Here is a 23,217-nt window from a genome sequence, read left to right as displayed (position 1 = left end):
AACAACAGGATCTCTTTAATGAGAGTGTTTTAAAGAAATCACTGTCACCTGTGTTCAGGGGATGGCTAGCACAATATTTACTTAAGGATATATGCTTAAGGCCCCTTTCACACATGCTGTCCGTTTGTCCGTTTTTCATCCATCCGTTAACAGATGAAAAACGGACATCAATGTATCTCTATGTAAAAACGGATGACAACGGATGATCATCAGTTAACATCCGTTTTTATCCGCTTCTATCAATGTCCGTTTTTTTGAACGTATGAATGCCCTATTTTTCATCCGTCAAAAAAACGTATCGGACGAAAAACGGATGACAACGGATGAAAAACAGATGACAACGGATGAAAAACAGATAACTGACAAAAAACGGATGAAAAACGTATAACAACTGACGAAAAACGGATGAAAAATGGATAACTGACGAAAAACGGATGAAAAACGGATGAAAAACAGATAACAACTGACGAATAACGGATGACAACTGAAGAAAAACGGATGAAAAGCGGATGAAAAATGGATGAAAACGGATGGAAAACTGATACATTTTGACGTGACTGAACTGATGAACTGAACGGACCGTATGTGTGAAAGGGCTCTAATGGATATATGCTTTAAAAATTCTGTGAGCTTGTCTGCTGCTTTGCTATAGCTGAATAATTAATGTCATTTATAGCTCTTAATCTTACAAGTGTTATGTTTAATCTGTATTTCCCGTCTTAATTATTATTAAGTTACTTAATAGGAGAGACAAGCATTGACTTTGAAACAGAAAGAGAATTAAGCTTTAAAACAATTACCTTACAATAAATTGACGGATGCACGACAAAGTATGGTAGCAGTATTTTAGAAAGCTTATTGATCATGTGCAACCCATTGTGAGTATTCCGCCTTGATATATTTGATATAAATAGACTAATGTAAAAGGCTAATACTTCCAAGAACTTTAAATATAGATAATGGGATCATATACTAACCTAAGGGTGTTTATTTCCAGTTGGAAATTAAAAATTTTTTGTAGAGTGATTTAGTAGTCAGAGAGGAATGGTTTTGAATGGTAACATCTAAAAATCTGATTATAGGTATTTTAAGTAGAAAGGGAGAAGATGAAATTACCCAAGATTATAGCTTATATTTAGAATATACATTCTGAATAACAGTGAATATTTTCTTGGACTATTCTTACAGTGTGTCTGTGTGTTTATTGTTGCTAGGATTCTGGAAGACCTGGGGAACCTCTGGAAAAACATTTTAAAAAATACACACACATTTTTAAAATACTGTACAGTGGGAAGAGAGTCCTTTTAATGCGTCTTCAAGGGTGACATGGGAAAAACACGCATGAAAAAAGTTCCTTAAAATATATGCAAGGGACATGTCTTTAAGCTGTGGTGTTACAGGACAGAACAATTTTTACGGACAGTATCAGTGACACCTTCATCTGGCATTTACATTTAGCTTGGTTAAATATAACAGGGGAATCCCAATCTGATTCATATACATTTAAAAAAAAGGCTTTTTTAGGTATTTTCTTGATCTAGAAACTAGAGTGTATTATTTGAGAGACCATAGCCACAAATATTGTACAGTGGCTAGACATTTGAAGCTGCAAAATGCTATGCTATACCCAGTGGTGTATTTAGGTTTTGTGCTGCCCTAGGCCTGACTAAACTTGGGCACCCCCTAATTTAAATATGAGCCACCCCTTCCTGTAAAGGACACACCCTTTCCTGTTTATGACCCGCCCTGTCATCTGTAAACCACAAGTCACAACCACAGTATATCAGTGCCCATCAGTGCAGCCTCATCAGTTCCCATAAGTTCAGCCTCATCAGTGCAGCCTCATTAGTGCTTATCAGTGCAGGCTCATTACTGCCCATCAGGGCAGCATATCCGTGTGGCCTCATCAGTGGCCATCAGTACAGCCCCATTAGTGGCTACCAGTGTAGCCTATCAGTGCCCATCAGGGCAGCATATCAGTGCCGCCTCATTCCCATCAGTGCTGCCTTATCAGTGCAGCGTATTCGTGCCCATCAGTGCAGCCTATTAGCGCCCATTAGTGCATCATATCAGTGACATCAGTGCAGCTATTAGCGCCCATTAGTGCAGCACATCAGTGCCGATCAGTGCAACATATCAGTGCTGCCTTATTAGTGCAGCCCCATCAGTGCAGCTTATCAGTGCCACCTCATCAGTGGCCATCAGTGCAGCCTTATCAGTGCCCATTAGTACAGCATCATGTCAAGGGATTACTCCTTTCTTTTAGGATATTTGGACTTGTGTTTGCTGCCACTGATTGTAATCATAGGATTATTTTACTTATTTGTATAATGACTAGGAAGTCGAGAGTCATACAAATACATGAAATAATCAGTGGTAGCAAACACAAGTCCAAATATCTCAGAAAAAAAGGAGTAATCTTACTTACCCAGTGACATATTGCGATAGCACATATGAAGGTGAGCAGGTCCAAAATATTATTGCCATCATATACGTCATAATTGTATATGATGCAGTTCAGTATGCTCGCTCAAAGATAAGGATGTTTAAAGAAATTAAATTATATTATTGACATGATGCCTGCCATGCCTGGGGGCAGAGGAGTGTAGGCGGAGCATTAGGCTGCAGTGCTACACTTATTAGCATTGGCGGCCGTCAGACCTGTTGTATTGGGTGTGATCGGTGGCCTGCGGTCTGTCTGAATGTCCTCACCGGCCGGTATTATCATACCGGCAGGTAGCAGTGTGACCGCTTTATAGGGCTGCCAGACTGATTTTCCTCCTGAACCCTGCCCTCCGACCCAATTCACCCCATAAGACTGGCACTATACTAAAAGTGTAGCACAAGCCAATGGGGACCCTTTTCATGCAGGAGCCGGGAGAAGGCTTTTTTTTTTTCATTCGGGGTGCAGCTTTTTTGCTGCCCCCTGCAAGGTGCCGCCCTAAGCCTGGGCCTTGTCGGCCTAGGCCAAGATACAGCACTGGCTATACCTACCCCAGGGTCTGTGCCCTACTTTGTCTAAGCTCTTTTCATTGCAATACCTTTCTTATATAATATAGTGGAAATTTTCTGACCTGGGTTTTCCCAGAGTGGTAGATTCACACCCACAATTTGTTCTTTTAATTTTTTTATTTTTTTTATTTCAATGTTGTTATAGTTACGTTTTAGTATTTTTTGTATTCATGCACTGAATGGGCTTCAAGCAGCACAAGCTAGGCACAACTATAGTTCGGCTTTACCAGCATAACATTTCAACCATTTCAGCAGTCAGTTGTACTATATTTTTTATATGTATTTCTTTTATATGTATTTCTATTTGCTGAGGTTTGCTGCAGTTATACAAGCAATTTTCTTCTGAGGATCTTGTCTGGAAGATTTACTAAGGAAAGTCTTCAGATATTCGAAGGTGGCCTACAAATATCCAGGGACACTGTGAGTGCCGACCTGTATGCAGGGCCCTGGTGTCTACTGCTGCTGCTGCAACATTTTGTGTATTAAGGCTAAAGTTTGCTTGGCCTGGGACATTGCATATAGTGTCTCAGAGCTATCCATAGCTGAGGCTATCATTTAAAAAGTGTTCCAAGGAGTAGCCACAGAGTAAAGAGGCTCCTTATTGCTACTGCTCAAGGTTGCGGAGTATCCTACAGCTCTCTATGCCCTAAATTAGTTATTTATCAATAAATTGAAAAGCTGCCCCCCTGAACTGAAGAAGGAACTCTGGGGCAAATCAGTGGCCCTTTTGAGGGTGAGCACCACATGTATATCGGATGCGTCAGGGGGCTGTGGTGCAACTGGGGAGAGGGTGTGTGGGATTTGGTTTCACAGTGTTTTTACATTTATTTTGTTGATACCCAGAATTGACAATATGTATTTCACTGATACCCAGTAATGGCAATATTTTACTGATACCCTGGATTTGCAATATGTATTTCAGTGATCTTCAAGACTTAAACCGTTCTCACTGACATCCAGAACTGGCAATATGTATTTCATTAATGTCCCAGAATAGCATTTTTTGAATACAAATCTATTCTAAATGAAACCTTTTCTTATGCTTTCATTTACAGGTATTTAGGGATAGGTGTAGATCTGACTTTGTAACATTTCCTTAAAGTCCATTTAAATAGCTTATTACAGCTGAATTTTTCTATGTAGTAATGCTCCACTGGTTTCATTGCTTTTCCTCTCACTTTCTATTTTTTCTTCTTCTTTCATGATATACTATATGATTTAGCAAAAATAGTAAATGTTGTTTTCATACCACAGACTCCGGCTCAGGCACCCATATTTGATCCTCACGAATAAGTCCCATTTTGCACATAACCTGTAAATGCATAACAAAGCCAGACATTATATATCACGTTAAAATAAGAGTCATTGTTAGCTATATCTGTTGTATTTTTCCTGGGTATATTATATCTACTACACCAAACCATTTATTCACCTAAAGGGTGACTCCACCAAAAACACTTCACTTTAAGTGAAGTGGTGCAGAATCGGAACGCCTTCTGAATCTTTTCTTTTGTTTGGGACCTTGGAATAAATCAATATCTTGTGGCGCTGGGACTTCATCAGTGTAGGACTCAGAAACAGGTGAGTATGAAGCAGAATAGGAATAAAAGCCTAAGAGCTCTATGAATGGAGGGTGTTGGATAAATTAAAAGTCCACCTCCTCCAGTCATAGAGTGCTTTTCACTGATAAAAGTTATAGTACAGCTTTTAGAAAAAGAGACGGTGGAAAGGGTGAGCATAGTCAAGTCCCTATGACAAGTCCAGCAGCCTGATCTCAGTATGTATGCTTTTCCAGAGGGGGAGGGTGGGATATATTAGGTGAGTGGAGGGGGGAGAGAAAAAAATAATAGCACTTTGTATAAAAGTGCATTGATTATTTAAGGGGCATGTTTACAATACAAAGCAGAGAATCTATCATTCAGCAAACATTCTCTGCAGGAGAATGTGCGGGGTCCATGTGTTTAAAACGGCAGTGCTTTATTCTCTGCTGTATGCAAGCAGTATGAGGGCATATGCAATGCTTTCGTAAACACGCCCACATGCGTGGGTCTAAATCTCTAAATGCAGCTTTTGTGTATCAAGGGATTTACACCCATGTGCTAGCTTATTAAAGTATGGTATACTATTTACTTGCGTATACTTCAGGTACAGCCTTTCAATACTTGTAGGCAGGGGTAGTCTACTTTCTCCACTGCAGCTGGGGCTTGAGTACAGCAGCATTGCAGAGGGAGAGGAATTCCTCTATGGTGCCCTGGGTCACTGGGGAAGCTATCGGATAAGAGGCTGCTGCCCCATGTGACTCTGGTGGCCATCCTGAGTCAGGCAGAGCCTATTTAATGTCCTGGCTCCTGGCTTTGGCACACATTTTGCATGTGGGTAGAGTGGGGACAGTCACCGATCTGACAAGGTCAGTGAATAGCGGCAGGGGGAGGTTCCAGATAAGTAGGGAAAGGAATAGGGACAAGCCACCCTACCTGGAGACCTCCCCATTGGGGCCTGGACCGTCCAAACAGCATTCTGCCCATTAAGACAGACGCTGTCGTCACACCTAAGATCTGCTCTGCTAAACATTGCTATTGCTTGCCATGAGTGTTTCTGGTCAGATGCCTTCCCGGCAGTTTTTTTTGTGAATTTATGGATTTTGCATTAATACAAGATTAGTGTTGAGCGAACACGGACTGTATTATTCGTGTTCGTACCGAATAATTGGATTTTTTTTACCCGAACACGGACACGGACACTTTACTGTATGTTCGGGTAAAAATCCGTGTTCGGTCGTTTTATTTCCGGGTTTTGCATGCTTTGGCGCTCTTTTCATGGCGGGCTTTCAACAGCCAATCAACAATCGTTTAACTGGTGTGCCTTAAGCCATCCCAGCCATGCCTGCAAATGTCTTAGTAGCTGTGATTGGCCGTCTGAAGCATGTGACCAAGTCTTTATAAGTTCGAGGCAGCCGCCACAGCAGCGTCATTCTGCTGCTTAGCTAAGGGACAGAGCACACATCAATGTGCTGGCTGCTGATTAGGGAAAGATAGGCAGGAAAAAAACATTTGTGTCCGGATAGAATTGAGGGACAGGTCGGAGTGTTTAGGCAGGGCGAGTTGTAGGCATTTTAGGGATAGAGTCTGCTGAATTATAGGGTCAGTGTCTTCTACAAACTACAATCGATATTGCTGTGTGGGGGGTGGGGTGAATCTGCACTCAATCCTGATCTACGATCTCTTCTCAATCCTGTTAGGGACAGAGTCTGCTGAATTTTAGGGAAACTGTGTTCTACAAACTACAATCGATATTGCTGTGTGGTGTGGGATTGGAGATAGGCAGGTGTCAGTGATCCACATCCATTTTTCTGTGTGTGAGCTGCAGTGAACACAATCTTTTTGGGCTGCAGTGAACACAATCTTTTTGGGCTGCAGTGAACACAATCTTTTTGGGCTGCAGTGAACACAATCTTTTTGGGGTGCAGTGAACAAAATCTTTTTGGGGTGCAGTGAACACAATCCTTTTTGGTGTGCAGTGAACACAATCTTTGTGGGGTGCAGTGAACAAAATCCTTTGTGGGGTGCAGTGAACACAATCTTTTTGGGGTGCAGTGAACAAAATCCTTTTTGGGGTGCAGTGAACAACATCCTTTTTGGGGTGCAGTGAACACAATCTTTTTGGGGTGCAGTGAACAAAATCCTTTGTGGGGTGCAGTGAACACAATCTTTTTGGGGTGCAGTGAACACAATCTTTTTGGGGTGGAGTGAACAACATCCTTTTTGGGGTGCAGTGAACAAAATCCTTTTTGGGGTGCAGTGAACACAATCTTTGTGGGGTGCAGTGAACACAATCTTTTTGGGGTGGAGTGAACAACATCCTTTTTGGGGTGCAGTGAACAACATCCTTTTTGGGGTGCAGTGAACACAATCTTTTTGGGGTGCAGTGAACACAATCTTTGTGGGGTACAGTGAACAGAATCTTTGTGGGGTGCAGTGAACACAATCTTTGGGGGGTACAGTGAACACAATCTTTTTGGGGTGCAGTGAACACAATCTTTGTGGGGTGCAGTGAACACAATCTTTTTGGGGTGGAGTGAACAAAATCATTTTTGGGGTGCAGTGAACAACATCCTTTTTGGGGTGCAGTGATCAAAATCCTTTTTGGGGTGCAGTGAACACAATCTTTTTGGGGTGCAGTGAACAAAATCCTTTGTGGGGTGCAGTGAACAGAATCTTTGTGGGGTGCAGTGAACACAATCTTTGGGGGGGTACAGTGAACACAATCTTTTTGGGGTGCAGTGAACACAATCTTTGTGGGGTACAGTGAACAGAATCTTTGTGGGGTGCAGTGAACACAATCTTTGGGGGGTACAGTGAACACAATCTTTTTGGGGTGCAGTGAACACAATCTTTGGGGGGTACAGTGAACACAATCTTTTTGGGGTGCAGTGAACACAATCTTTGTGGGGTGCAGTGAACACAATCTTTGGGGGGGTACAGTGAACACAATCTTTTTGGGGTGCAGTGAACAACATCCTTTTAGGGTGCAGTGAACACAATCTTTGTGGGGTGCAGTGAACAACATCCTTTTAGGGTGCAGTGAACACAATCTTTGTGGGGTACAGTGAACAGAATCTTTGTGGGGTGCAGTGAACACAATCTTTGGGGGGTACAGTGAACACAATCTTTGTGAGGTGCAGTGAACACAATCTTTGTGGGGTGCAGTGAACACAATCATTGTGGGGTGCAGTGAACTCAATCTTTGTGGGGTACAGTGAACACAATCTCATACTTCTGAAGATTTGAGGGTGCTGCCTGTTCCATACTCCCCCTACTCCTCATCTAGCCTTTTAGGGGTACAAACAATAGTAATTGGGGCCTAGTGTGGTTGTGTACGTGTGATATACATACACTTTTTTTGGATCATATTTTCTATTCCGCTATTTAATCAAAAACCTTTGGGGATCAGTTAAATTGGGGGATAGTCTGTGTTGGTACGTGTGAGAGAGATCCACCTTTCCAAGTTGTTGGGGTTCATCTCATACTTCTGAAGGTTTGAGGGTGCTGCCTGTTCCATACTCCCCCTACTCCTAGCCTTTTAGGGGTACAAACAATAGTAATTGGGGCCTAGTGTGGTTGTGTACGTGTGATATACATACACTTTTTTTGGATCATATTTTCTATTCCGCTATTTAATCAAAAACCTTTGGGGATCAGTTAAATTGGGGGATAGTCTGTGTTGGTACGTGTGAGAGAGATCCACCTTTCCAAGTTGTTGGGGTTCATCTCATACTTCTGAAGGTTTGAGGGTGCTGCCTGTTCCATACCCCCCCTACTCCTCATCTAGCCTTTTAGGGGTACAAACAATAGTAATTGGGGCCTAGTGTGGTTGTGTACGTGTGATATACATACACTTTTTTTGGATCATATTTTCTATTCCGCTATTTAATCAAAAACCTTTGGGGATCAGTTAAATTGGGGGATAGTCTGTGTTGGTACGTGTGAGAGAGATCCACCTTTCCAAGTTGTTGGGGTTCATCTCATACTTCTGAAGGTTTGAGGGTGCTGCCTGTTCCATACTCCCCCTACTCCTCATCTAGCCTTTTAGGGGTACAAACAATAGTAATTGGGGCCTAGTGTGGTTGTGTACGTGTGATATACATACACTTTTTTTGGATCATATTTTCTATTCCGCTATTTAATCAAAAACCTTTGGGGATCAGTTAAATTGGGGGATAGTCTGTGTTGGTACGTGTGAGAGAGATCCACCTTTCCAAGTTGTTGGGGTTCATCTCATACTTCTGAAGGTTTGAGGGTGCTGCCTGTTCCATACTCCCCCTACTCCTCATCTAGCCTTTTAGGGGTACAAACAATAGTAATTGGGGCCTAGTGTGGTTGTGTACGTGTGATATACATACACTTTTTTTGGATCATATTTTCTATTCCGCTATTTAATCAAAAACCTTTGGGGATCAGTTAAATTGGGGGATAGTCTGTGTTGGTACGTGTGAGAGAGATCCACCTTTCCAAGTTGTTGGGGTTCATCTCATACTTCTGAAGGTTTGAGGGTGCTGCCTGTTCCATACTCCCCCTACTCCTAGCCTTTTAGGGGTACAAACAATAGTAATTGGGGCCTAGTGTGGTTGTGTACGTGTGATATACATACACTTTTTTTGGATCATATTTTCTATTCCGCTATTTAATCAAAAACCTTTGGGGATCAGTTAAATTGGGGGATAGTCTGTGTTGGTACGTGTGAGAGAGATCCACCTTTCCAAGTTGTTGGGGTTCATCTCATACTTCTGAAGGTTTGAGGGTGCTGCCTGTTCCATACCCCCCCTACTCCTCATCTAGCCTTTTAGGGGTACAAACAATAGTAATTGTGGCCTAGTGTGGTTGTGTACGTGTGATATACATACACTTTTTTTGGATCATATTTTCTATTCCGCTATTTAATCAAAAACCTTTGGGGATCAGTTAAATTGGGGGATAGTCTGTGTTGGTACGTGTGAGAGAGATCCACCTTTCCAAGTTGTTGGGGTTCATCTCATACTTCTGAAGGTTTGAGGGTGCTGCCTGTTCCATACTCCCCCTACTCCTCATCTAGCCTTTTAGGGGTACAAACAATAGTAATTGGGGCCCAGTGTGGTTGTGTACGTGTGATATACATACACTTTTTTTGGATCATATTTTCTATTCCGCTATTTAATCAAAAACCTTTGGGGATCAGTTAAATTGGGGGATAGTCTGTGTTGGTACGTGTGAGAGAGATCCACCTTTCCAAGTTGTTGGGGTTCATCTCATACTTCTGAAGGTTTGAGGGTGCTGCCTGTTCCATACTCCCCCTACTCCTCATCTAGCCTTTTAGGGGTACAAACAATAGTAATTGGGGCCTAGTGTGGTTGTGTACGTGTGATATACATACACTTTTTTTGGATCATATTTTCTATTCCGCTATTTAATCAAAAACCTTTGGGGATCAGTTAAATTGGGGGATAGTCTGTGTTGGTACGTGTGAGAGAGATCCACCTTTCCAAGTTGTTGGGGTTCATCTCATACTTCTGAAGGTTTGAGGGTGCTGCCTGTTCCATACCCCCCCTACTCCTCATCTAGCCTTTTAGGGGTACAAACAATAGTAATTGGGGCCTAGTGTGGTTGTGTACGTGTGATATACATACACTTTTTTTGGATCATATTTTCTATTCCGCTATTTAATCAAAAACCTTTGGGGATCAGTTAAATTGGGGGATAGTCTGTGTTGGTACGTGTGAGAGAGATCCACCTTTCCAAGTTGTTGGGGTTCATCTCATACTTCTGAAGGTTTGAGGGTGCTGCCTGTTCCATACTCCCCCTACTCCTCATCTAGCCTTTTAGGGGTACAAACAATAGTAATTGGGGCCTAGTGTGGTTGTGTACGTGTGATATACATACACTTTTTTTGGATCATATTTTCTATTCCGCTATTTAATTTAACTGGGCCTCCATGCGAGACCTGTGTGCCTTGTTGCGCTGTTTTGAGTACTCCACCAACATGGCCAGTGGCAATGACGCCGTTCTCAGCTTAACTATCCCACTTCTATGCCTCCTTGAAAAAACAATTCGGGCGATGATGGAAGAGGATGTGGCACAGGATGAGGAGGAGGAGGAGGATGAAGAGGTAACATTTCCAAGGCTTTCAGGGCAGTCATTCGCAAGGGGCTCCGAGGGTGGGTTCCTGCACACGCAAACGCCAGGGACGCAATTGTCCAGCAGGGGCACAGTTCTGGAGGATGAGGAGGATGAGGAGGAGGAGGAGCTGGAGGAGGAGATGGAACCATGTTCACAGCAGGGTGGCACCCAGGCCAACTCATGGCCATCACTGGTGCGTGGCTGGGGGGATACAGAGGACACGGACGATACACCTCCCACAGAGGACAGCCTTTCGTTGCCTCTGGGCAGCCTGGCACACATGAGCGATTACATGCTGCAGTGTCTCCACAACGACCGCCGAGTTGCCCACATTCTAACTTGTGCTGATTACTGGGTGGCCACGCTGCTGGATCCCCGTTACAAGGACAACGTACCGTCCTTAATTCACTCACTGGAGCGCGATCGCAAGATGCGCGAGTACAAGCGCACGCTGGTAGACGCCATGCTGCTGGCATTCCCATCTGACAGCGGGGCCACAGTGGAAGCACAAGGCAGAGGAGGAGGAGGTCGCCAACGCAACCAGGGCACCGCCAGCACCTCAGAAGGCAGGGTTAGCATGGCCGAAATGTGGAAAAGCTTTGTCAGCACGCCACAACAAACAGCAGCACCAGCAGCTCAGATGGAACGTCTTAGCAGGAGGCAGCATTTTACCAACATGGTGGAGCAGTATGTGTGCACACGCCTACATGTAGTGAATGACGGGTCTGCCCCCTTCAACTTCTGGGTCTCCAAATTGGGCACATGGCCTGAGCTTGCCCTTTACGCCTTGGAGGTGCTGGCGTGCCCTGCAGCCAGTGTATTATCTGAACGGGTATTTAGCACGGCTGGGGGCGTTATAACAGACAAGCGCAGCCGCCTGTCCAGAGACAATGTGGACAAGCTCACGTTCATTAAAATGAACCAGGCATGGATCCCACGGGACTTTTCCGTACCTTATGCAGAATAGCAATGGATACCGACCTTACCCACCCATTGTTCCATTTTTGCTCTTTCTCACTCTTTTGGGGTGTACCCTCATTTAAAATTTTTGAAAAGAAGCAGTGTTGGCTACCTCGTCCTCCTCCTCAGGGCCAGATTAATGTAGGGGCTATTGGAGCTGCAGCTCCAGGCCCCTACCTTTTATATAGGCCCCGGGTTGGCCATATTCACTGTTACCGCTCTTCTGTCACTTGTAAACACAGAAGTCTGGCTTCTATGCTCGCTTCCCCAGGCAGCACCCTCAGAACCTCCCCACACAGCGTGAAGGCCGGACAAGGAGGGACAGTTGGCGATGCATGGATGTGTTTATGGGCTTCAGAGACAGCATCCCATGTTGAATTAGGCATGCATGGCTGCACCCTTCCTCCTCTGGGTGCATGGCAAGGCACGGCCCTTAAGGCCCTTCAAAATCCTCAGCACCAAGCCCATGATGCTGTTAATCCGGCCCTGGTCCTCCTCCACCGCCGCTTCCACCTACACCGCCCATAGGTGTGCGCAGCCTATTGCATTAAGATGTGCACCCCAAAGTTGAAATACACATGCATGTGTTTGCCAGCAGGGAGAGTAATGTATCGGGGCCATGTACCTGTAGGCAAGGAGAAATAGAGCAGAGCAGGTCCCAGGGAGATCTTTCCCATCTCCTCACTGGCAATGCTATGTGCCCTAGGTGATTAGGGTGTGCCCAGGCACACCCAGCACACCCTGTGCGCACGCCTATGTCACCGCCACATCCACCACCACCTCAACCTCCCTCCTACTCCATATGGGCCTCGTCCTTCAGAGATGAAGAAGAACATTGTTTTATTTTTCTGTTTTTTTTTGTTGTTTTAAGTTATTTCCCTATCCACATTTGTTTGCAGAGCACTTGCCATGCTCTTAATTACATTTTGCTGCCATTTGCAGCACTCTAGCCCTTTCCTTTGGTGTTTTAGAGCCATTTTAGTGCCTTAAAGTTCGGGTCCCCATTGACTTCAATGGGGTTCGGTGTCCGGGAAAAGTTCGGTAAAAGTCCGGGACACGGACCCGGACTTTTTTTTAAAGTTCGGCCGAACCCGTCGAACACGGACATCTAGGTGTCCGCTCAACCCTATACAAGATCTGTTCTCTGCAACCAGAGTGTAATTACTATCGCTGCACCATGCTTACCTCCCTACAGGCTGCCACAGATTGTGTTGTAATCATACAACCTATGAATAGGTGGAATTAAGATCAACGTCTTTCTGTAAGCAGTGGATTACAAATATATCTCTCTGCAATTTTTGAATAAAAATGCAGCATTGTTATTAAAAGAAAATAGTACTGGCTTTTTTATTGTATTATATGGCTTTATACACGGGCATACCTATACATAAACCTATGCAGAGGGTCATCTTTGCCTACACAGGATGTAAAGGTATTCCGTACATCCATGTGCAGGCACTCCCATTTAAGTGTAGCACCCTCCTAGGTGAGTGCTAGAAGAGAGAATATAGCATTTGGATCTTTACTGCTTACCAGAGAGATTGCCAGGTACATTTATATTGCTCTCTGCCTACCAGAGAGCAAGATCTACTAGTGAAGTCTGCTCATAGTGCTCAGGTGCAGCTCAGTTTGTCTGAAGTGTTTCACACTGGTCCAAAAGGGAAGCATATTGGACAGTGGGAGGAAACCTGACAAATGAGTGCACAGGCATTTAGTACAGCTCTCGAATGGCAAAAGAAAGGGCATCAGTGCATGCTGAGATAATGATGTATAAATACCAAGGGCACATGTGCTTTGGGTCTTTCAGCTGGAGAGTGGGGTCCCAGAGGGAGGGTGCGGCTGCCCCTCCTCTGTAGAAGCTGCCATGCGGCCTCAGGTGGTCGACCTAAGGGCCTGAGAGTCAGAGAGGAGCTGGACCCAGATGTCCTACAAACTGACTGTAAGGGAGACACTGAAAAGGATCTGATTCTGCCTACAGTGAGTACAGATATATGTCTTGGGGCCTGTTCTGAGATGGCCACTCCTTCTGCTAGAAGAGTTTGTGGATGGGTGTCAGTCAAGGGGATGCTAGAGAGTGTCCTGAAGATGATGTAGTTGCATCAAGTCTGCTGCTAGAGGAAGCAAGAGGACTTAATTCTTCCATAAAAGTGTCGGAATGGTTAAAGCAGTGTGTCTGCTTCCACAAATAACCCAGTGAGGCCACATTAGAGTTGTCCTTATCTACTGTGAATAGTTGAAGTTGGAGTATTCCACTATTCCCTTCTCCCATCCAATTTCCACAATAAATATAAAACCAAAACCCCTGGACAGTTTATTGAGTAACGAGTGCAAAATACACATAGTGGCACAAGCAAAAAAGGCGTAGGAAACTGATAAAATGTCCATAGGGTGGTCAAGCAGACTACGCTTATTGTCCTTATTATCTGCATATTATATAAACAGTCTTTATATTCAGGGCCAGCCTAGTGGGGAGCAGAAGCAATCTCCAGACATGTAAGAAAACAGAGAAGACAGGCGCCTCTGAGTTAGGACTGTGAAGAGCTTGATAAAGGAGCGCGCTGGTATTCCACCGCAGTGCACATGCTCCAAAACGCTTCGTGAGCACGCTAGAAGTTCCCAGACGGCAGACGCTGTGGCTCACCATGCTGTCCAGGCCTCGGACTCATCCTCCTACATCACAACACTTCCTGCCAGGCAGGAACTCGAGACAAGCGAGTACAGCCGACCCAAGCAGTGGCCCCATGCCGACCCCGGTCACTGGATCATCCATGCATTTGCATTTACTTACTCCCATGTAAGTTTTTAATGTACTTTGTCAAAATAAATCTTCATAGTCCTAACTCAGAGGTGCCTGTCTTCTCTCTGTTTTTTTATTGAGTAACGAGCAACTGGGAGAAAGGATGGATGAGTGAACTGTCTCCTAGTGACTGTCTGCAGGTAATCAGAGGAGGCCCAAGAAGTCATCACACAGCAAGCCCTACGAGGACAGTGCTACATAAATCTAGCTGTACGGATACAGCTTCTGGTCCCAATTTGACAGCTGTGTGGGTGCAGGTGTGTTTTTCCAAATGCAGATGCTATGCACCCAGAGAAAAGTGTGAAATAAATAAGAGGAGGTTGTAACGGCGCTACCTTAATAGTGGGTAAGTGCTTTATAAGTGTCACTTAAAATAAAGTGCCAATAAAGTAAAATTAAACCATATAAACCGTTGGGTCCAAAGTAAAGTGCACTAGTGGCTTGTGGTGTGATAAGGTTAATTGATTATTTAACCTGGACCCATAAGGTGCAACTTTATAAAGTGCAAGTGCTGTGCTGCGTATGCTCAATAAATATAAAACAGTGAGTTCCAAAGGTGTGTTTTATTCGTGATAGCTGTTAGTAACTTCAGCAAATTATATTAAATACACAAATAAACCAGTGATTATATATTAGATGCACAAAATAAAACAGTGAATATAAATCATATCCGTGCTATGCGTGGCGTTTTTGTTACCACTTTAGTGAAAAGTGACAAATTGTATGAAAGAGAGAAATAAATGAAATAAAAAATGGGGTTGCAATTCTTTCATACATCCACTAGATGTCGCCCCTGGGTATACGACCTGAACTTGTGGTAAAGTGGTCGGTTGCTTCCGGGGTCCTCCAGTGAACCGAAACTTGGCTTTTAATACCTCAAATTGGAAGAGAAAGGCCCCATGATGCAATGTATATCTGTAGCGTGAAAAAGAGAGCAAAACACTCACGTTTGAGGCTGTCTAGGATCAGCGGTAACGGCCGGGAAGCTTCAGCGTTCCACGGCCCGGGCTCCAAAACCGGAAGTGACATAAGGACGTTGCGACTCCGCCCTACGCGTTTCGTCAGAGGACGTCTGCTGGAGCGGCGTCAACGTAACAAGCTTCCGGAATTTAAATCGCATGTCCGTCTCCTGGCAACCAATCGGCCTCCCCCGCCGCCATATTGGTGCGTGCAAACTGAAGCCGGACGGAGGACATGTTAGGCATCCTTGCAATGCCTCTTCAGATGCCGGATCGGAGGGACAGCTATTTTGTAACATCATTTCCTGACAGCCTTTCTCTGATACCATATTAGGATTAAAACATGACATTTTATTAGAGGTCATTAAAAAATTAAAAAAACTTAAAAAGTGAAAATCGAATTAATAAAATATGCCATAAAAGTAGATATAGTAAAAATATTCTGCGGAGTTTTCATTAAAAATATGTTAAAATACACAAGAATTAAAAATTTAAATGTAAGATAAAACATTAAAAATTCCATATGCCCGGAGGTTGAGTGCATATTGTGGCAATTCTGGACTGCAAAGGGTAAGATGTGCATAATTTGTAGAGAATGCACATCTTACCCTTTGCAGTCCAGAATTGCCACAATATGCACTCAACCTCCGGGCATATGGAATTTTTAATGTTTTATCTTACATTTTAATTTTTAATTTTTGTGTATTTTAACATATTTTTAATGAAAACTCCGCAGAATATATTTTTTGGAATTTTTTGAATGAATTCTTTCATATCTACTTTTATTAGTTACAACCTCCTCTTATTTATTTCACACTTTAACCCCTTGTGGGTTCGGTTGTTGGCAGCTTACACCTTCTCAATTGTTTAAGGTCTCTTACTCCATAGCGCTGGTCACCCCTATCTTTCTACCCAGAGAAAAGTATCCACACCCCCACCTGCACCTGCAGGGCTGTCAAACTGAGATCAGTGGCTGTGACTGTTAGCCCTTGTTCACACTGCCGCGGCTTCAAAGTCACGCAACTTTAAATCTGACATGACTTGCATATGACTTTTTTCACAGAAGTCAATGCAAGTCGCATTGAAGTCACCTCAAAGTAGTGCAGGAACCTTTTTCTAAGTCAGAGTGACTTGAGTCACACTGATTAGAATGATTCCATTGTCGTTATTGGGGTGACTTGTCCTGCGATTTTGAACTCTCAAGTTGCATGACAAGTCGCGGCAGTGTTAACCGGCAGATGCACAGAATACTTTTCATCCCTTGCGGGCAAATACAGCCCTTCGCACAGGTGTGTGCATAGATATGTGAATGAGGCCTAGATGTACAATGACTATTTTTGAGTGATACTCCATGTGAACACACCTTTGTGCAATCAGTGGATTTCAGTCCAGTGGACAATTACATAGTCACAAAGATTATTGATTGCATCTAAACTTTATAATTTGCTTAATTTAAAGGATGTATATGTTGCACGTGAGTTAATAAAAAAACTCTGTGATACTTAATCTATAGATGTACATATATCCCAGTAAGGGAAGGGTACACCTCTTTAACATAATATCACCATCTCGGATGTTTGCATAGCATATCTTTTGCTTTTAAGTGATTTTAGGTGTTTTTATACATGTATACAAATAAAGTGATTTGTTTTGCAGCTTCCCTTGTGGATGATATACATAGTAGTTTATTTTGGAATATATATTGCATTTTTTCATTTTTCTGTAGGAGTTGCGTAAAGTGTATACAAGCTTTTTTTTTTTCAACCTGTATTATATCATCAGTATAATTTGTTTTTCTTAGTACCTCTCTGGCTGCCCGTTCTCCAGCTTCTATAGCACCTTCCATGTATCCACTCCATTGTGTTGCAGTCTCAGTGCCAGCAAAGTAAATTTTTCCAACAGGTTTTCGAATCACACTGAAGATACAAAGGCATAATATGTCATCTGGGAATGTTCTCTTGGCTGATAATGTAAATAAATATTATTAAACAACATAATCAGAAAGAGCTTGTTCATAAATAGTGTGTTCAATAATGTTTTTCCACACCAGTCATCGCTAGTGCACATAGAACACAATAATTTTGTTTGTATCCTCTTTACACTGCAATGCAGCCCAGAGGTGCGGAGCAGTAAGCTGCAGTAAAATGCAGGCATGAAGCACAGTGCAGTCACTGCACAGCAACCCAACACACCGTTCTCATATGCCATTTTGGGGTTTATTTACTGAAGCTAGAGAGGGCAAAATTAGTCTCACTTCTGCACAGAAACCAATCAGCTACCAGGTTTTATTGCTAAAGCTTAACCAGTTGCCGACTGCGCACAGTATATTTACTGCGGCAGTCAGCCCCGGCCAGGCAGAGTGACGTAGGTCTACGTCGCTCGCCTGTGACCGGGTTTTGAGCCAATAGCGCGCGCCCGCCTCGGCTCGTTCACGGAGGAGTGCGGGCGTGTGACCGGTGGACCCGATGTCCGCCGGTCACACTACGATCGTCGGTAGAGCGGGAGAAAGGCGGAGCGGCTTATGTAAACAAGCCGCCTGTCATTCTCCCTGTGTAAAAATGGAGATCAGACGGTTCTACTATGTAGAACCGTTGATCTCGGTTTTTACAATAGTAGCCATGTCCCACTACAGTTAGAATCACGCCCCTAGGACACACTTAACCCCTCCCTTTCCAATACAGTTAACCCCTTCCCTGCCAGTGTCATTTTTGCAGTAACAGTGCATATGTATAGCACTGATTACTGCAGTAATGTCACTGGTACTCCCAAAAGTGTCAAAAATGTCAGTCAAGGGTCCGATCTGTCCGCAGTACCGCAAAAAAAAAAATTGCAGATCGCCGCCATTACTCGTTAAAAAAAAAAAAACACCAAAAATGACAAAAATCTTTCCCCATGTTAGTAAACACGATAACTTTTGCGCAAACCAATCAAAATACGCTTTTTGCGATTTTTTTTACCAAACATATGTAGCATAAAACAAATTGGCCGAAAATGTTAAAAAATTTTGATTTTTACATTTTTTTTGGGGGGGGGGGGGGAATTTCATATAAAAAAAAGTGAAAATATTGTTATTTTTGCTAAATTTACGATCTTTTTTTGTTTATAGCGCATGATCAAAAAATCGCACAGGTGATCAAATACCACCAAAAGAAAGCTCTGTTTGTGGGAAAAAAAGGACGTGAAATTCGTTTAGGTACAGCGTCGCACGACCGCGCAATTGTCCGTTAAAGTCACGCAGTAAAAAAAATCGCAAAAAAACCCCTGGTCAGGAAGGGGGTAAAATCTTCCGGGGCTTAAGTGGTTAATTAAACTAGCTGAGATTAGAAGCTGATTTGTTTCTCTGCAGAATTTTGACAAATTTTACCCTGTCTAGCTTTAGTAAATAAACCCCTTTGTGTCACTTTGTGCACTTTAAATGAAGATAAAGGAAACATGAAAAGTATGATGAGTTGAAACAGGCATCACCGCCAATCCCCCCCCCCCCCCCCGGCAGCTGAAAACTGACACAAAGCAAAGCATTTAGCATGCAGACAGTATGAACAAGCTTGAAAAGTCAGTATTTTTGTTTGGTCATACCCCCCCCCCCACCACCACCACCACCACCACCACCACATATAGAATTCCACCTGATACAGACATAAGATTTACTGATTCTGTTAAAGTTTTGAGTTAGAATTTTTCCTTTTAAGGATTGCAGCAGAACAATATCCTTGACTTGTCCTTGACAGAACAAGTAGAAAAGGATATTTAGGAGGAGTAATCTCTCTGCTTGAAACTCCAAGGGGTCTATTTATCAGTGTTTTCATCCCATCATTCAAATATCTTTCTCCCAAGATGCATTTTTCATATACATTTAAATTAAAGAAATGTGTGAATCTTGGATGAGAACATTGATAAAGAAATCCCTGTATAAGATAAAATGAGTCAATATGATATTTAGTCCATGGCTATGTAGCACCCTCCTAGGTAGGTGCTGGAGGTGACTAGAAGGGAGACATTGAAAAGGATCTTATTCTGCATATAGTAAGTACAGGTCTGTGTCATGGGGCCTGTCCTCAAAGGGCCATTACTTTAGCTAGAACAGTCAGTGGACGGGTGTCAGTCAAGGGGATGCTAGAGAGTATCCTGAAGATAATGTAGTTGCATCAAGTCTGCTGCTGAAGAGAGCAAGAAGACTTAACCCTTCCGTACAAAAAAAATCTGTCTTTATAACCACTTTAATCTACCCGGATAATAAGTATTAAATACAATACAATATTAAAAATGTTGCATATTTTGTGGAAGATGCTGTTTTTTGACAATACAGTATACATCTGGAACATAATATTGTTAGGATTATCTTGTGCTGAGATTTGTTTTTAATTGGCTGTGGTGCTACTAGCAGTAGTAAGTGTGAATATTTGCTAGAGATAACAATACCAGTAGTTTAATGTGCATTTGAATTTGTAAAACCTATACTCGTATATTTCAATACAATATATTTAATTGGTTAGCCACCATGACTCAGGATGTAAAACAAACATGGTTGATATATGCTACTTAATCAAATTAAGTGAAAAAAAAAAAGCAATTTGCCTTAAAAATATTTACAGTATCTCACAAAAGTGAGTATACCCCTCATATTTTTGTAAATATTTTATTATATCTTTTCATGTGACACTTTGCTACAATGTAAAGTAGTGAGTGTACAGCTTGTATAACAGTGTAAATTTGCTGTCCCCTAAAAAAAACTCAACACACAGCCATTAATGTCTAAACCGCTGGCAACAAAAGTGAGTACACCCCTAAGTGAAAATGTCCAAATTGGGCCCAACTAGCCATTTATCCCTCCCCACCTCCCCAGTGTCATGTTATTTGTTAGTGTTACAAGGTCTCAGGTGTGTTAAATTTGGTGTTATCGCTCTCACTCTCTCATACTGGTCACTGGAAGCTCAACATGGCACCTCATGGCAAAGAACTCTGAGGATCTGAAAAAAAGAATTGTTGCTTTACATAAAGATGGCCTAGGCTATAAGAAGATTGCCAAGATCCTGAAACTGAGCTGCAGTATGGTGGCCAAAACCATACATCAATTTAACAGGACAGGTTCAACTCAGAACAGGCATCGCCAAAGAAGTTGAGTGCACGTGCTCAGCATCATATCCAAAGGTTGTCTTTGGGAAATAGATGTATGAGTACCGCCAGCAAGGAAAGAAACAAGAAACAAGGATTGGTGAACAAGGTTCAGTGGAAACACCTTTTTCCCTTGGGAACTTTTACAGGCATGGGCATCCGCAGAACTTTTTTCAGGGGGGGGCATAATTTTAAGGTCACCCATGCTCCGCCCCTTTTCAGCAATGTCTTGAAGGGGAGGGGCTTAGTCATTATACTTATTTTGAGTATATTCCCTTAAAGCATGTTATACAGCACAGTGCTTTGCTGTGTAATTTGGCCCCTTCTATCACCTAAAATACCTGGCTGATCCTGCCTGGCTATGTCCTTCCCTCTGTAAACTGACCACGGTATACCATGGCTGCTGAGCCCTGACACCATGGTCAGTTTACGTGCCTCCATCATCCGCAGCCCTCCTGTCCTCCTCTGTCCTCTCCCCCCCCCTCCCTCCCTGCCTGTCTGCTCCTGTGTCAGTGCCCACCCCCCTCCTCTCCTGCTGCTGTAGTTTCATTTAAAGTTTCATATTCTGTCTACAGTCTGTTTAATAATCCTGTGTGCCCCTGTGTCTGTTTTTTTATAAAAATAAGCCATTCTTTACAAGTATAGAGTGCCACTCGCCGCTCACGTGACCCGCCACCTCTCTCCTCCTCTCCTCTCCTCTTCCCCTCCTCCTCGACTCCCAACTGACATCAGTGAGGAATCCTTGGCCCCGCCCGCTGCAGGCAGCTGTCAGCCGGAGAGAGGAGAGAGCCGTCAGGTCACGTGAGCGGCGCTCGGCCCTCTTAAAACTGGTAAAGAACAGCTTATTTTTTTAAAAACACAGACACACAGGCACACATGATTATTAAACAGAACAGTCAGGATGGTATAAAGTGGCTTAACAACCACTTAAAATGGGAAGTTGAGATTCCAAGGGGGGGCATTTGCCCCCCCTTGCCCCTACCTGCGGATGCCCATGCTTACAGGAGTGAATTTCCCTTCTTACAGCTAGATTTCTCCTCACTTCCTGTTGTCTCTCTCCGTTTGTAACTAATAGTTGTTTGTAAGTCGGATTTCCGTAATCCGGGGACCGCCTGTATATATATATATATATATATATATATATATATATATATATGGTCTATACTGAAACGTCCAATAGATACTGAATGGCCTGATATACGTATACTCAAGTGGCCTATATATATATATATATATATATATATATATATATATATATATATATATATACTGTATATATCATATGTGTTGTACATCCTTTTTAAGCCTAGTTTCAGTCTTTAGAAAAAAAAAACAATATTTTGCCACACATGAAGCCTTGTACTAGGACCTACATTTCTGAAAGCATTGGTGGAATTTATATATTTGAAAAAATGGCTGGTTGGTATAGTAGGAGGAAATGTTTTCCAATGTACAATTGACTTTCTAACAAACTATATTGTTCCACTCAAAGCACTTTACCCCCTGCTCCAGCGGTCGATAAGTGCTGGCTTCAAGCAGCTTGCTACCCGCTTCACATTCATAACATTTCAACAAAGAAAAAGAAGCCGCTCTCCATCATAAATCTCTGCTATGAAGATTTATTGACATTCTACGGTACAGAGGTTGTTCCACCTGCTAGTCTGCCCTATAACGCATTTCACACTACAAGTGTGGAACTCTACGAATCTACTATTAAGGGCTTAACAGAGTGGCACGCGTTAGTGGGCAGAGGAGCAGGTGGAACAACCTCTGTACTGGAGAATACTAATAAATCTTCATAAGAGGCTTTTATGATTGAGATCAGCTTATTTTTCTTTGTTAAACAGGTATCACTTTCTAATAATCGCACAGAAGACCAGGGGGAATCTAGCCAACCAGGCCTCTTTTAGATAAAATATCAGCTAATTTAGAACAAGGATATTACCTACAGTACTTTTTATTTTCGTTACAATTATTTACATTTTTCTAAACTGATTTATTTTTTCTTGGCATCACAAATAATGACAAACGCTGTTACATCTGTGGGAATGATCAGATTGTAGGCTTCTTAATCAAGGTTTGTAGCCAATGTTGTTTTTATATATAAATTGTAATGTCTAAAGATAACTAAATTCAAAACATGGTCATATTGTTTCATGTGCGTGTCTTGTCAAATACATTGCACCTTTCCTGCTAATGGTTAAATAACAGGTGGTATTCTATATGTAAGTATATTAACAAAGGATAAAGTCTCACTAGAACATATAAATTGATGAGTATGTCAATCTATGGAGACAGATGGCACATAGCCAAGCATATTAACAGAGATCAGCTATAGCATGTATAAAACAATATAACATACACTATTACTGAATAACTTAAGCAATCAAAACACAAAAAAATGTATTATTATTATTTTATTTATAATATATATATATATATATACACATGTGCATGGCAAGGAGTCCTATGCTAAGCTGCTGGATACCTTACCATTAGGGATGGGCTTTGTGTTCGAGTCGAACCAAAGTTTGCCCGTTCGCCGAACAAATGGGCTTCTTCATGGGAACTTTGAGTTCCAACATCCATAATGCACTGTGCACTGGCAGTGCATTATGTGATTGGCCAAAGCATGGACTCTGCCCTCCATGCTTTGGCCAATCAAATCATCTGTGACATGATGGGCCAAAGGCAGGTGCTCAAGGGCAGCTGTTAAACTCACTACACT

General features: G+C 42.6%; 1 protein-coding gene across 1 annotated transcript in view; it reads right to left on the bottom strand.

The window, feature by feature from the left end:
- LOC309547665 (amine oxidase [flavin-containing] B-like) overlaps positions 1-23,217 on the bottom strand; it is a 151,447-nt gene that overhangs the window by 3,444 nt on the left and 124,786 nt on the right. Inside the window, exons 13-14 of the mRNA XM_082247560.1 lie at positions 17,182-17,293; positions 4,262-4,324 (exon numbers count right to left, since the gene is read on the bottom strand). Coding sequence (XP_082103686.1) covers positions 4,262-4,324; positions 17,182-17,293 — 175 coding nt within the window. The remainder of the gene's footprint in view (positions 1-4,261; positions 4,325-17,181; positions 17,294-23,217) is intronic.

This window comes from Pelophylax lessonae (genome assembly GCF_965119305.1).
Source record: "Pelophylax lessonae genome assembly, chromosome: 2".
NCBI lineage: Eukaryota > Metazoa > Chordata > Amphibia > Anura > Ranidae > Pelophylax > Pelophylax lessonae.
This window is presented reverse-complemented; position numbering and strand designations above follow the sequence as displayed.